General features: G+C 47.8%; 1 protein-coding gene across 1 annotated transcript; it reads right to left on the bottom strand.

The window, feature by feature from the left end:
• Positions 1-797: 797 nt before the first annotated feature.
• On the bottom strand, positions 798-12,880 carry MEX3A (mex-3 RNA binding family member A). The gene is made up of 2 exons (XM_001374506.4): positions 11,818-12,880; positions 798-6,911 (listed from the first exon to the last, which is right to left on the bottom strand). Exons 1-2 carry the CDS (start codon positions 12,269-12,271, stop codon positions 5,782-5,784), a joined length of 1,584 nt encoding a protein of 527 aa, XP_001374543.1. The 5' UTR covers positions 12,272-12,880; the 3' UTR covers positions 798-5,781.
• Between the last annotated feature and the right edge of the window lie 6 nt (positions 12,881-12,886).

The following is a 12,886-nucleotide window of genomic DNA, read 5'->3' as shown; positions in this document are numbered from 1 at the left end:
GGGCCCCTCTCTCAAATCTCTTCTTTGAAGCCCCTCAAGCCTCTGTCCTCCTCCCCATGAGCCTGATGCCCTCCAGTGCCAGCTGTCTCTGGAGTCCTATGATCTGGGGATGGTGCCAAGGAGGCGGGGAGGTACCCACCCTCCCCTCTACCAGTCCTCAGGGCAGGTGGGGGGAGGGGGAAGGGGACCTAGAAGGCAAGACAAAGAAAACAGCATTGGCAGGAACCATCTGGTACCCTGGGCATTGGTGCCAAGAGCTGAGGTCACCTACACAGCAGTTCAGGGAGTAGGGAAAAGGGTTCTAAGAGGCCAGGCACCTTAAATCCTGACTATAGATGGGCAGGAGGGCAAAGGAGGCAGATGGGGCACCTAAATCCTTATCTTTTGGGGTAGTGGATAATGGAAGTTCAGGAGACAGGACATCTAAGTTCACTCTTTTCCTGCTTACGAGGCCAATAAAGAGGAGAACTGATAGCTTTGGTGCATATGGGGATAATTACTGTGTCCCATCTCCTGCCTTTTCTCCCCATATGGTCAGTATTCTGTCCTGCTGAACAGCTGGACTGGGCTTCCTGAAGACAGGGCCCATTTCTCAATGTCTTCTGGGGCACAAAAGTGCTCTTCATAAGTAGGGGGTGCGAAGAAAGCAGGGAAGGGTGATTATGTACCTAGAGATCCAAAGGAAAGGCAAAGTAGGGAAGTGGGGGTGGAGAGAGAGAGAGGAGAGAGGCCAGACCCATTGGAAGGTAAGAGGTCACACACACACACACAACTACTGGAGCAGAAAAGAGCCAAGGTTTTAAGTAATAATAATTTTAATAAAATTAAGTTCTTAATAGCACATTTAACACACTAACCCCCCACCCCCTTTCTTGGTTTCTCTGCATTTTGTGCAACATCGTCCTGACTCCATTATTCATGGGTTGGTTTTTACCCCTATTTGTTTCCTTTTTCCTTCGCAAATTAGAATTCATCTTTTCTTCCCTAGATGCCTCAAATTAAGTCTGACCACAATCCTACTTCTACATTCTACAGTGGGAAGACACCCCTCCCCTTGCCCTGGGAGTAAATACCCTCCCCTCCCATACTATTGGGGGTTCCCAGAACAGAGCACAGAATGGATGGGAAATCTGTTCCTGGTGGGAAGGATGGATTAAATGGGAAGGTGGGGATGGGGATGTGAGTATCTGGGTAATGGGGAGCAACCCAGCATCCTTCCCTTCCCTCTCAGGGTACAGGGAGGGACAAGGCCACTCCTTCACCTAACCCCATCCTGGGAAGGAGGAATTCCCCCTGTGGGGGGAGTAAGGAAGAGAAATAGCCTGATTTGAATGGGGATTGAGGGGAGGCAAGCACTAAAGAAATCAATTTCCTCCTTGATGTAATTCTCAAAGGGTTAAATGAGCCAGGGCCCCCATTTTGGGAGTTGGGGTGGGAAGGCTTATTTCTGAGATTAAGGGGATAAGACCTGTCTGCTTCCCAAAGCTGGCTCACTCCTCTGATGCCCCAACCTAAAGATTCACAGATATAGCCAAACCAAAGGTGGGCAAAGTTATTATAGCCCTTCACCTGCTTCTGTACCAGTTGGCTCTGGTAGTCCATTTAGGATGTGGGTGTCTTTAAAGATGGAGAGATCTTAGCTTATTTCATCTAATGCCTCCACACTCATACTCATCTGGAAGTCCTTTCTAAAAATTTAATCTCCATCCCTCTTACTGTAGTGGTGGCTTATTTTAAAGGAAATGTGGGCATGGATGTGGGGAGAAAGTATATGTGAAACTTTGCAATTCCTTGAATCTCACAAGAAGGCAAAGGTGGAAAGGTAGAGCTGGAGATGACCTACCAGGCCCTGAAAAGGGACCCTTTTGGACTGTGATAAATGGACAGATAGGAGGGGAGATGACAAGTGAAGTAGGGAAAAGGTTCTAAACTTGAAGCAAGTGGGATGGAGGGCAAACTTTCAGAAGGACTTCCCACATTTGAAGTTGGGAGATGCTATCAGTAAATGGATTTGGCCAGTGCTCTCTTCTTCCTCTAAGAACAAGAAGAGAGATACTTTTGGAATGGGCTAATGTAATGGCCTGCCAAATGTGGGAACAGAGAAAAGGACCCAAAGGTCCTGAAACATTGTTCCAGGGTGAAGGACTAGAAAAGTGACGGAAAAAAACTAAAGAATTGCCTCCCCTATGCTCCCCATCCAGGCCAACCTCATTTAGTTCCAAGATCAGTTTCCATCCTTCCAAGGAGCCTCCAAAACATCCTTCCACCCCAAACCCCAATTTGCCCTGCAAATGGAAAACAGGAATTTTCAGAATTAACTCCCTCCCTTTCCCCCCTCCCCCCCAGAAGTCCTAAGTCTAGCCAGGAAACTGCCCCCCCCAACTGGGTATCTGAAGATGGGAGGACCTCAGGATAGACATGGCCACCTCTCCCTCCTCTATTTTCCTTTTCTTTACGTCTTTTATACATTCTACTGGACCCAGAGGTCCTCAATGCTACTAAACTTTAAGCTATCTGTATATCATCTACTCAGTAACTAGTAATTCTCTCTCTCTCTCTCTTTTTCTAGGATTATATGAAATAAATTTGAATTATTATTAATAATTATTATTTTGTAGTAATTTTTTTCTTTTAAACCCCTCGGCTTCTCTTTCTTCTCTCTTTGTTTTTTGGTTAAAAAAAAAAAGTCTATTTCTCTTGAATCTTCTCACCCTTTTCCCTCATTCAGGGCACCCCCCCCCAAGCTGGGATTGCCTCCTTTCCTGCATTGTTCTATAACCCCCTGATCAGAGTGGGGGGTACACTTGGAAAGTTCCCCCGTCTTCTCATTCTCCATTTCTTGTTCATCCCCTATTTTGTCTGGCTCAGCCTGGCTAGCCCCAATGGGGGTTGGGGGGTGGGAGGTATGGGGTTAGGAGAGTCCACTGAATGAAATAATCACCAGCACCTATTAGTGACTCTCCCAGAAAAATTGCCAAGGAGAGGGGATTAACTCCTCAACCTAAACTCTCTCCCCTGCCTCCTCTCTCCCACTTTCTGGGAGGGGTCAGGCCTGCTTTAAACACCTCTGAAATACCCTCTGGAAAACCAAATGATATACCCCACCCCTTGAAAAAAATGGGGAAAAGAAAAAGGAACATAAACCCAAACATATATTAAAAACACTTTTTAAGCTTTAACTCTGAATACAAATGTATTATTTTTCTTCTTCTCTCCCTACATATATTCTAAACCTTCTAAAGTTTTTTTATTTTTTTAAGGATCACTTTATCATAAAATAAAATATCCTTCTCATATAATAAATTACCTAATAAAAAGTCTTTTTTTCCATATTAGCCCAGGTTCTTTGCTACATTTATATGGTAATAAACGCCTTTATTAAAATAGAATATTAAATTATAAAGAACTGCTTTTTTTTGCTATTTTTGTTTTCTCCTCTGTATTGGACACCTCTCTCGATTGCTCTCCCTCCTCTCTCTTCTGTTTTGTCTCTTGCTCTGTGTTTAGGTTTGTTTCTAGGTTTAGCTCGAGAAGTAGGGGGACTGGATTGGGTTGTTTGAGCTCTCTAGAGTAACAGTCTTTTGCCTTTATGGGATAAAGAATGGAAGTGGGGTAAGGGGTAGAGACAGACAGCCCTTCTTCCCACCCCCCTCCCAAACCCCACCCCCGACAACCGAGGGTCCCAATTTGGTTTTGGTTGCTATTGTACAGACGCATCTCGGGATGGCTCATGACAATGAGAAGGATGGAAGTTATCACAGTATGGATTTTTATATATATATATATCTTATTCCTTTCTCTTTCCTGATTTGGGAAAAGAAAGGGGAGGGGAGGAAGATTAATTAATTCATGATAAAGGGATGAGGAGAAAGGAATTTCTTCCAGTCTCCCTCTCTCCACCTCCTCACAAAACAGGAAGAATGGGATTCACATTCTCTCTAAGTGCTTAGAGATCACTCAATAGTCCTACCCCATTATATACAAGGGTCCCTGGGTTCACCTAGGACTCTCACTCTCCTGTCCCTTCCCTAGCCTGGCCAGCAGAACCAGGGGAGTGTCAAGAGGTCAATAGCAGCCCTGATGTGGGCAGTGAGGGAGGGGGAAACATGATGTAACAAATCCTCCCCCCCAACCAGATAACCCTCAGAACACCTCCTAATGAGAGATCACCTCCCCAACCAATCCTATGTGGCCCCCTCTTCAAGTCATCTTCCCACACCCAAACTATTGGATGAGGGGCTTTGAACTCAGCACAATGAATGAAGATAGAAAAATGGCAGGGGCACACTGATCCCCACAACTGGGTAGGGCTATCACTCATCTCCTTTCACACAGTTTCCTACCCCGACCAGGTCATAGGAGAATTAGGATCCCCAACTGTGGGGGCATCAGCTTTCATTCCTTCTCCCACCCAGGCCACAGTCAACCAATCATCCCTCTTAGATGAATGCCCCCCACATTAGATACACAAATTTCATGCCAAAAAATGGACAAGGAGTGGAGGCACCTCCCCCTAATGTCCCTCAGATGTCTGGTAATGTCAAAAAGAGCGAGGTTAGTTTCTCTTGGGCATTCGGAATGTTTCCTTTGTGGTGGGGGAAGGAAGCAGAAGCTATGAGTGGTGGCAAAGATGGGGGTGGGAAAGAAGTTGGTGAGATGGAGTAAATATGAATGTGAATATGAAAAGGGTCATTGAGGCATACCCCCTCCACCCCGCAACTTCCTCCAGAGGAACATGGCTTCCCAAATGTTGAGCTTAACTAGAGAAAAGAGGAAGAAAGGAGTGGGGAGAGGAAAGGAGAAAAAAGAGGAGAGGAGGTAGAAGGAAAGGGGATGAAAGAGATAGGAGAGAAAGGTGAGTCAGAGGAAACACAGTGACAGGACATATCGAAATAGGACAGAATGAAGAGAGGAAGGAGAAACAGAGGAGGTATAGAGACTAGAGAGAAAAGGACAGATATATGAAAGTCAGAGCTAAAAGACAAAGTACATCCCCACTTGTTCCTCTAACCCAGTGCTTATTGTAGGGGATACCTTCATTCCCAAACCCTAGCCCCTCATTATTCTTCTCTCCCCAACAATCCTCTAAACAATACTGTAGTGGAGAGAAGAAGAGGGGAGAAATAGTTTCCCCTTCTGTCCTACTCCAAAACAAAGTTCATCCAAAGTAGTATGGCATAGGACTACAGGGAAAGCCCAGGAATGGAGATTCCCTAAATATATGTGTTTCTTCTTCGAGAAAGGGGTAGGAAAAGGTAACAAGGGTTAGGATAGATTAAAAGGTTGGAGGTTGGGCATGATGGGTTCAGGGAACTAAAGCATTCTGGCCTCTGGAGGTTTAGTCACCCTTCCAGATTCAGATGGTGCCTTTACTTCTCATTCCCTGTCTTCCCAACAATCACCAAGGAAAGGGAAAGGGTGGTTTAGTGAAGGGAGGGGTTGGAGTGATGAAATAGGGCGAAAACTCTTGCCCCTTGCAAAATATAAAAAGTTTCTCTTAGCTGCTTCCAGATATGAGGGTCTGTTGAGGTATCAGAGTTGTAACTCTCAAAAGGAACTTCCCTCGTTCCCAATCTGCCCCTCCCTCACCTCCCCAAGATGGGGCCATTGGGAGGGCATAAAGACCCACGTCCTATTCTGCTCCTGTAGGAGTTCCTCCTCCCAAATCCCAAAGCAGGGATCTTTAAACACCGTACCCCGACAAGATTGCAAATTTCTAAAGGACCCTGGTGGAAAACTCAGTCCAAAGTCGGGAGGGAAGCCAAAACAGGGGAGGGGTGTTTAGGAGAATATTCGGATGGCTTGTGTGGCTGTGATGTGGCAAACAGGACACTCGGGATCAGTTCTCTCGCAGATTCGTACAGCACACTCCATGCAGAATAGGTTGTGTCCACAAGGGACTAGGGCTGCTGTGACCTCACTCTCAAAGCACACCATACAGTCCCGCCCACCTCCTGCTCCAGCTGGGCTTCTCAGCCCACCACCCCCAAGTTTGGAGAAGCCCTGGAGGGGCTCCCCAGGTGGTCGCCTTGGAAGCCCAGCTAACTCTGGGACAGCTGATGATGCTGATGCTGGGGCTGGTGAACGGTGTGACCCCGGGGGACCAGCCCGGGCCTTGGCTGAAGAAGATGAAGATGAGGAAGCAGAGGAAAAAAGGACGGAGGTGGGGGTGGCATTCTCCTGGCCAGCCCAGAGTGGAGGACTAGTCTCTGCCACACTATAGTATACATCCTGCTTACCAACCCCATAGCCAGGGAACAGGTAGCCACCATAGCTAAAGTCACCCCCCTGTTCCCCAAGTCGTGGTGCCTCAAATCCCGATTCAACACCGCATTCTCCAATACAACCAAGGCTGTTCTGCCGGAAGGTGGAGAGGGGCTTGCATCCTGGTGGATGGACTCTCCAGGCCTCAGAATAGCGGCTCTCCAGAGCAGGGTCAGGGCTACCTGACAGAAAATCATTCTCATTATTATACTCAAGAATCTTGCCAGTGCGAACAGCAATATGGGTCTCAATCTCTTCTCGTGCTCGTTCCACATTGCCTGGTGCACCAGTGATTTCAAAGACAGGGTCTCGGTCCCGGCTAGGTGTGATGATGTAGGTGTTGGTCTGCTGCTGGATTCGCTTGATGGTGGCCCCTTTTGGCCCTACCACTAATCCCACTACACGATATGGTACTCGAACCCGAATGGTGACCTGGCCAGGGAGGGCTGGTGCTACTCCAAAGGCAGCCCCTGATTTGTTTCGAGAAGCCCGGATCATGGAGAAGTGCTCAGCTGCTGAGATGATCTCCCGTCGGGCAGTGGCTACATCCTCCCGGCGTCCTGTCACCATAAATACTGGCTCTTCACCCCGTACAGGTGTCTTGATGTAAGTGTTGGTCTTTGCTCGAAGGGCCTTGATCTTGCAGCCTAATGAGAAGGAAAAAGGGAGCAGAGAAGAAATATAGGGGACTTTTGTAAGATAGAAAGTTAGGATTAATTTGGGCTCACAATAGCCCACTTAGTAGGCAGTGATCCCTTAATATTTTTATTTGTCTCTAAATACACCCATAATTCCTCCCAATCGATTAACTAACCCTGATACTCTTCCCCAAATCCAAAAAATGACCCTAAAACTCTTTCATCTTCCCAAATCCACTAACTGGTCTTTATTTATTTATTAAAAAAATTTTTTTTTGTTACAATAATTACTTTATTTCCCTCCCTCCCCTCCACCCACACTTTCTGCAGCCGACATGCAATTTCATTGGGTATTGCTTGTGTTCTTGATCAGAACCTCACTAACTGGTCTTTACCTAACCAATAACTCCTAAAGTTCACTCAATGACCTTCCTAAACCACACACTCATCCCCTGATCCACTCAGTGATCCTCTTAGATCACTTACTGACTCTTCATTTTCCCCAATGACCTTTCTATTACATTTACTGTTTTCTTTCTTAGTATCTTAGTATCAATTCTAAGAGAGAAGAGTAGCAAGGTATAGGCAGTATAAAAGTAGGCAGTATAAGTTAAGTGACTTGCCCAGAGTCACACCACTTGGAAGTATCTGAAGTCAGATTTAAAACCCTGGTTCTCTCAACTCGAGACATGGCACTCTATATTCATTGTTTTCTTAAGTTACTCATAGACTGACTGGACCCCAAACCCATACATTGATCTTTCTTACAATTGACCCACTACTCTACCCAAGCCCACTCACTGATTCTTCAGTTTACATAATGAATCCCCAATCTACCTACTGGCCCTTAATCTATCTAATGATTCCCCAAATACTCACTGATTCAAAAACTATTCATAAACTATAAATATCAATATCAATATCTATCTATCTATCTATCTATCTATCTATCTATCTATCTATCTATCTATCTATATCTGCTTCCAGTTTATTTATGGACCTTTGAAATTCTCATGAGCACTAAATGAGTTTATGCACTGGCTCCCAATCTACCCCACTACCCCTCCAGACCAGTCATTGAGTCTCTAATCTATCCAATTCTACCATCAATTTACTACCTACTGACCCCTAATTTACTTGCTTATTTTTCAATGGACCCAATAAATCCCCCAAACCTGTTCAATGAGCCTCTTAAAATCTATTAATATCCTATATCCACTCACTGATGCCCTGATCTACCTACTGATGGAAAACTCCTAGCAATATACTCTGACATCCCTCAAATGTCTTCATTGTCTTGCCCTTCTAATTTATGTCTACTCTCTAGTTACTCACTTATCCTCTAATTCAGCCCTGACCCCTATATATTTCCAAGTCCATTCAGAGTTTGCAGAAATAAGTAGACCCTAGAGATGGGAGGTTCTGGGTTCAAATCTCATCTCAGACACTTCCTTCCTGTGTGATTCTGGGCAAGTCACTTAACTCCCATTGCCTAGCCCTTACTACTATTCTGCCTTAGAACCAATATACAGTATTGATTTAGGAAGGAAGTATTAGAAAAGAAAGAAAAGACATGTGTACTCAGGCAAAGGTAAAAATTAATCCTAGAACCAGTTCCAGAAGAGTGGGAGAAATGGTAAAAAATACTATATTGGGCATATGATTCCTGTCCACTACCTCCTCCTCCATGAAGAAAGAGGAGAAAAGAGTGTAGAATATGTGTATATGGGTAGGGATAAAGTAAGGTGGATGGATTTCCCCATACACACACATATCTCTTGACCAGCTTTGGGGTTGAGGGCTAGATGAGAAATGTTATAGCTGTGGGACTGAATGGAATATAAGCAGAACAAGGAAAAGTCAGAGACAAAGAGGGAGATGGAAAGGAAAAGTGCATGTGAGTAAGTGAGTGTGGGTGGGTGGGGTGGGTGGGGTAAGTAAGGAGCCTAAATGAAGGACTTTTCTCTCACTGGAGGACTAAAGAATTTCTCATCTCCTCACCCTTTCTCATCTCCCAACCCCCCTCACAAACTGCATGCAGTTTGCTACATGAATTGGCAAGCTATACATATTAACATACATTGACATGCACAAACATACATGTGCAGACAAAATTCACATCCTGATCCTTACATGCATGTACATATACACAAAATGCATACATTCACACAAGCCACAGTTAACTATATGTCTAAAATAAAGCCAAAAGATACTTTCATAGACACTCCTGTTATACACAACAGACATATATGGTAGACACACACTCTCCTCTATTCCAGTGCAAACACATCACATTTTTAAAATATACAAAATTTCCCATACATTGGTGCACCGATGTACTTTAGGGAGCCCAGATAAGACTTTATGAACCCTTTCCCTACTACCTTGACTTTTCTTAGCTTTTCACTAGCTATTTCCCATTTTCACTGGCTGTCAACCTTTGCCTGCAGCTGTCCCCTCCTCATCTCTACCTTTTGCCTTCTCTGGCATCCTTTAGGTCCCAGCTAAACTCCCATCTTTAACTAGAAGCTTTTCCCAGTTCCCGGAAATGTTAGGCCTTTTCCCCTGAGATTACCTACAGCCTACCCTGTCTATAGTTTACACGGTTGTTTTCATGTTGTCTCTCCCACTAGACTGTGAGCTCCTTGAAAGCAGAGTCTCCCCCTTCCCCCCCCTTGAATCCCCAGAACTTAGCACAGTGCCTGGTACGTAGAAGGCATTTAATAAGTGGTTTTTTACTTGATGTTCTTTAACTAATACCCCCAGATGGAGGCCATTCAGTACTTCCTAATTTATTGGTTCTCTCATAGTCCTGTTTCATAGGACCTCTGTTTTCCTGTGTCTTACTTGAGACAGCCTCCTCGTACAAACTAGTCTGACTGGGAAGACTAGAAAATAGTCTACTCTTCTGCTCCTATCATCTCTACTTACTTGCTACTGAGCCCCCATCCCTCCTACTTCAATATCAGTAGTTATTTATTCTGCATGCAGGGAGACTTGGGGAACAGGGAGGGGTTTCCTTCTTCAGCATCTCTGCTCAGAAGCAGTGCGATGGCTGCAATGGCCTCCGAAGGAACGCCTGTATCCAAGTTTGGGACACAGAACTGAAGTGAGATTGGACACCTTACAAAGGGGCCTAGAGGAAACAGAAGCAAGGATCTAGGAACGAGAGCTAAGGATCCTGGGACTGGGAGAGAAGCTGGGCTGGGGGACAGTGGAGAAGAGAAGATGAAAGAAGCTACCACATGAAGGGAATTCTTTGGATTTGGAGACATATTAGTCACTCAAGGCAGAGAGGAAGAAACTGGTGCTATAGCAGGAGGGATGGAGGTTAGACTGAAAGGAAGACTTCCTGTGCTTTAAGATTTGGAGACTTTCTCCTAGTCCAAGCTGGAGATTGACACATGATATAGAGGCAGAGGCAAAGAAAAAAAAAACCTCATGGGGACCCAGTCAGTGGGGGGCTTCTCAAAATTTTGCATCTCTGAGAAAATGTGTCAGCCTCCCAATCCTACAATTCCAGGTCTCAGGATTTCTCTGTTTTGAACACACCAGAAAATTCAACTTTCTAAACCAGCATTGCCAAAGAGATAGCACTTGATCTGGGGAGAGTGGGATGAAAAGAGATTTTATACTTCTACTTAGTTCTTCATCCCAACCTCCCCTTTAAGCCCTCATGTTCTAAGGGTGGAGTTTTTAAGTGCCCACTAACCAGGACTCCCGGGCTTTAGACACCCCCCACCCACCCTAAGCTCCTAGTCAGAATCCTACCCCTCTATTGTTTCCAAGGCTTGGGACAGCCCAACCTCCTCTCCTTCCCCCTCTCCCATCCAGGTCCCTTTGCAATTTCCAGATCCACCCCCTACCTCCCAGAGGAAAACCTATAGAAAGAAGGATCCCCCCAGACCCCTGTTTGCTTATTCTGGGACTCTTCCTACCTCCCAACTCTCAGCTTAGGGATGCTAGAGAGGAGGGTGTGGTAGAGACACACAACACTAGGTTGATTCTGCAAACCGACCCCCCCAGCTCAGGTTCAACTCCTCCCCACCCCCCAATTTCTCTAGACATCAGTCTCTAGCTCCGGATTCCCTAAACCCCCATTCTCTCACTCCACCCGCTGCAAACCCACTCCTCAGGCTCCTCCTGTCACCCCTGGGCTTGCCAACCCAGAACAAAAGCTAGAGCAAGAGAAGGAGAGGGGAGGAGGGGTGGGGGACAGGACCAAGATCCAAGGCCCAGGACCTCCTTAGAGGGAGCCCCCACTCCATGCCACCCCCAGCCCATTCTCGGAACTTTGGTGGAGAAGTGATCTGAAGCCCCCACCTCCTATAGTCTATGCACCCCCACCCACCCTTCTACTGCCCCTCCCCCAGGTTCCAGCCCTTCCCCCCCCAGCCACACCCCCTTCCATTCCAACACTCAGTCCAACAAAGAGACACCCAGTCCCAGCTTCGAAGGCTCTATCTCCCCCAAAAGTATGTAACTCAGGGGGCCAGAGCGATTGCAGGGCACCCCTCCTCTAGTCCCCGCCCACTTGCCAAGGGGGAGTAGGTGCAAAGGAGTGACTATCCCCACATTCTTCTAGCTTTTCCAGCTCAGAAGGGACACCCCCTCTGAGAATCCAGTCTGGGTTGGAAGACCACTAAACCTGACTCCCTTGTTGTTAGTATTTCTTTGTCTTAGGGGAGAATCTAGGGGGTGCCCCCGGAAGGATCCCAGTGGGGATCAGAAGGGAACTTTGTCACTTAGAAATTGGGGGCGGAGGCGGGTCCCCCTTTGTGGTGAAGGGATGGAGCTAGGGACTGGTAAGGGGGAATGAACTTTTCCTGGCCCGGGAGGAGGATGCTGGAATGGGCGGGAGGGGAGCAGGCAGGGATGCCAGGGTCCCGGTGCCTCCCCCCTTTCCCCCACTTACCTTGTCTGCCCACGATCTCCGCCACGTGTTCCGATGTGGGCACGGGGACACACTCCGTCGTGTTGCTGCTACTCTTGAGCCGCAGCTCGGCCTCTTTGTACAGGGCGCAGAGCTTGGCATCGCCTGCCCCTTTGGGGGCCGCCGGTGGCTGGGGCGGCTGTGCCGGGGGGGCCGCCGGCGGGGCTGCCGGGGGCGCCGGGGGTGGCGGCGGCGGGGCAGGCTGAGGGGGTGCAGTTGGCGGGGCGGGGGCGTTGCCCCCCCCACCTCCCCCGTCCTCGCCCGCCGTGGGGGCGGGGGGCTCCCCCAAACCAAGGAGGCAGAGTTGATCCAGGGCGAGCTGGAGGGCCCGCTCATCTTCCAGAAGACCCCGGTCCTTCGCGCTCCCTCCGAAACATCCCAGTTCCCCAAATCCCCCATTTCTTTCCATTATTCCAGATACCACTAGACTAGGCATGGCGAAACAAAAGCTGAGAGAGAGGGAGAGAGGGAGAGAGAGGGGGAGAGAGGGAGGGGATAAGGGAGAGAGAGAGGAAGAGAAGGAGAGAGGAGAGAGAGAAAGAGAGGGAGAGAGAGAGAGAGAGAGAGAGAGAGAGAGAGAGAGAGAGAGAGAGAGAGAGAGAGAGAGAGAAAGAGAGGGGGAGAGAGGTGGAAGGGGAGGGGAAGGGAGAGGAGGGGGTGTGTGGTGTGGGGAGGGGGGAACAAAGAACTGGGGAGGGGGTGAAGAAAGCAAGATAGAAAGATAGACCCTCCCCCTGCGCCCCCCTCCCCAAACACCCTGTAATCCGACTCCCCTCTCCCCCAGCCCCCTGGGGGGGTGGGGGGAGTTGTAGCAAATTCAAGAGAGCAGCTTTCCTCCCCTCTCTGGGGGTGAAGGTAAGGGTAGCGGGGGGGCGGGGGGGTTGCGGGATCTCTGCCCCCACCCCACCCGCTTCGGATCCAGAGTCTCTAGACACTCACAGTCCAGACGCCCCCCCGTCTAGGTTCCCAGCACCAAGCCCCCCAGCGGCTCTCCGTCGCCCCCAATAGAGCCCAGCCCCTTCCAGCTCTCAAACTCTTTTGTTTTAAATGA

Source organism: Monodelphis domestica, chromosome 2 (genome assembly GCF_027887165.1).
Source record: "Monodelphis domestica isolate mMonDom1 chromosome 2, mMonDom1.pri, whole genome shotgun sequence".
NCBI lineage: Eukaryota > Metazoa > Chordata > Mammalia > Didelphimorphia > Didelphidae > Monodelphis > Monodelphis domestica.
The sequence above is the reverse complement of the archived record's forward strand: the minus strand, read 5'-3'. Positions and strand labels throughout refer to the sequence as shown.

Excerpts from the sequence above, each read along its gene's own strand:
- MEX3A (XM_001374506.4), bottom strand. The coding sequence starts at position 12,271 with ATGCCTAGTCTAGTGGTATCTGGAATAATGGAAAGAAATGGGGGATTT. Across the intron at positions 6,912-11,817 it reads GGAGATCGTGGGCAGACAAG|GCTGCAAGATCAAGGCCCTT; the intron begins GTAAGTGGGGGA and ends CCTTCTCATTAG.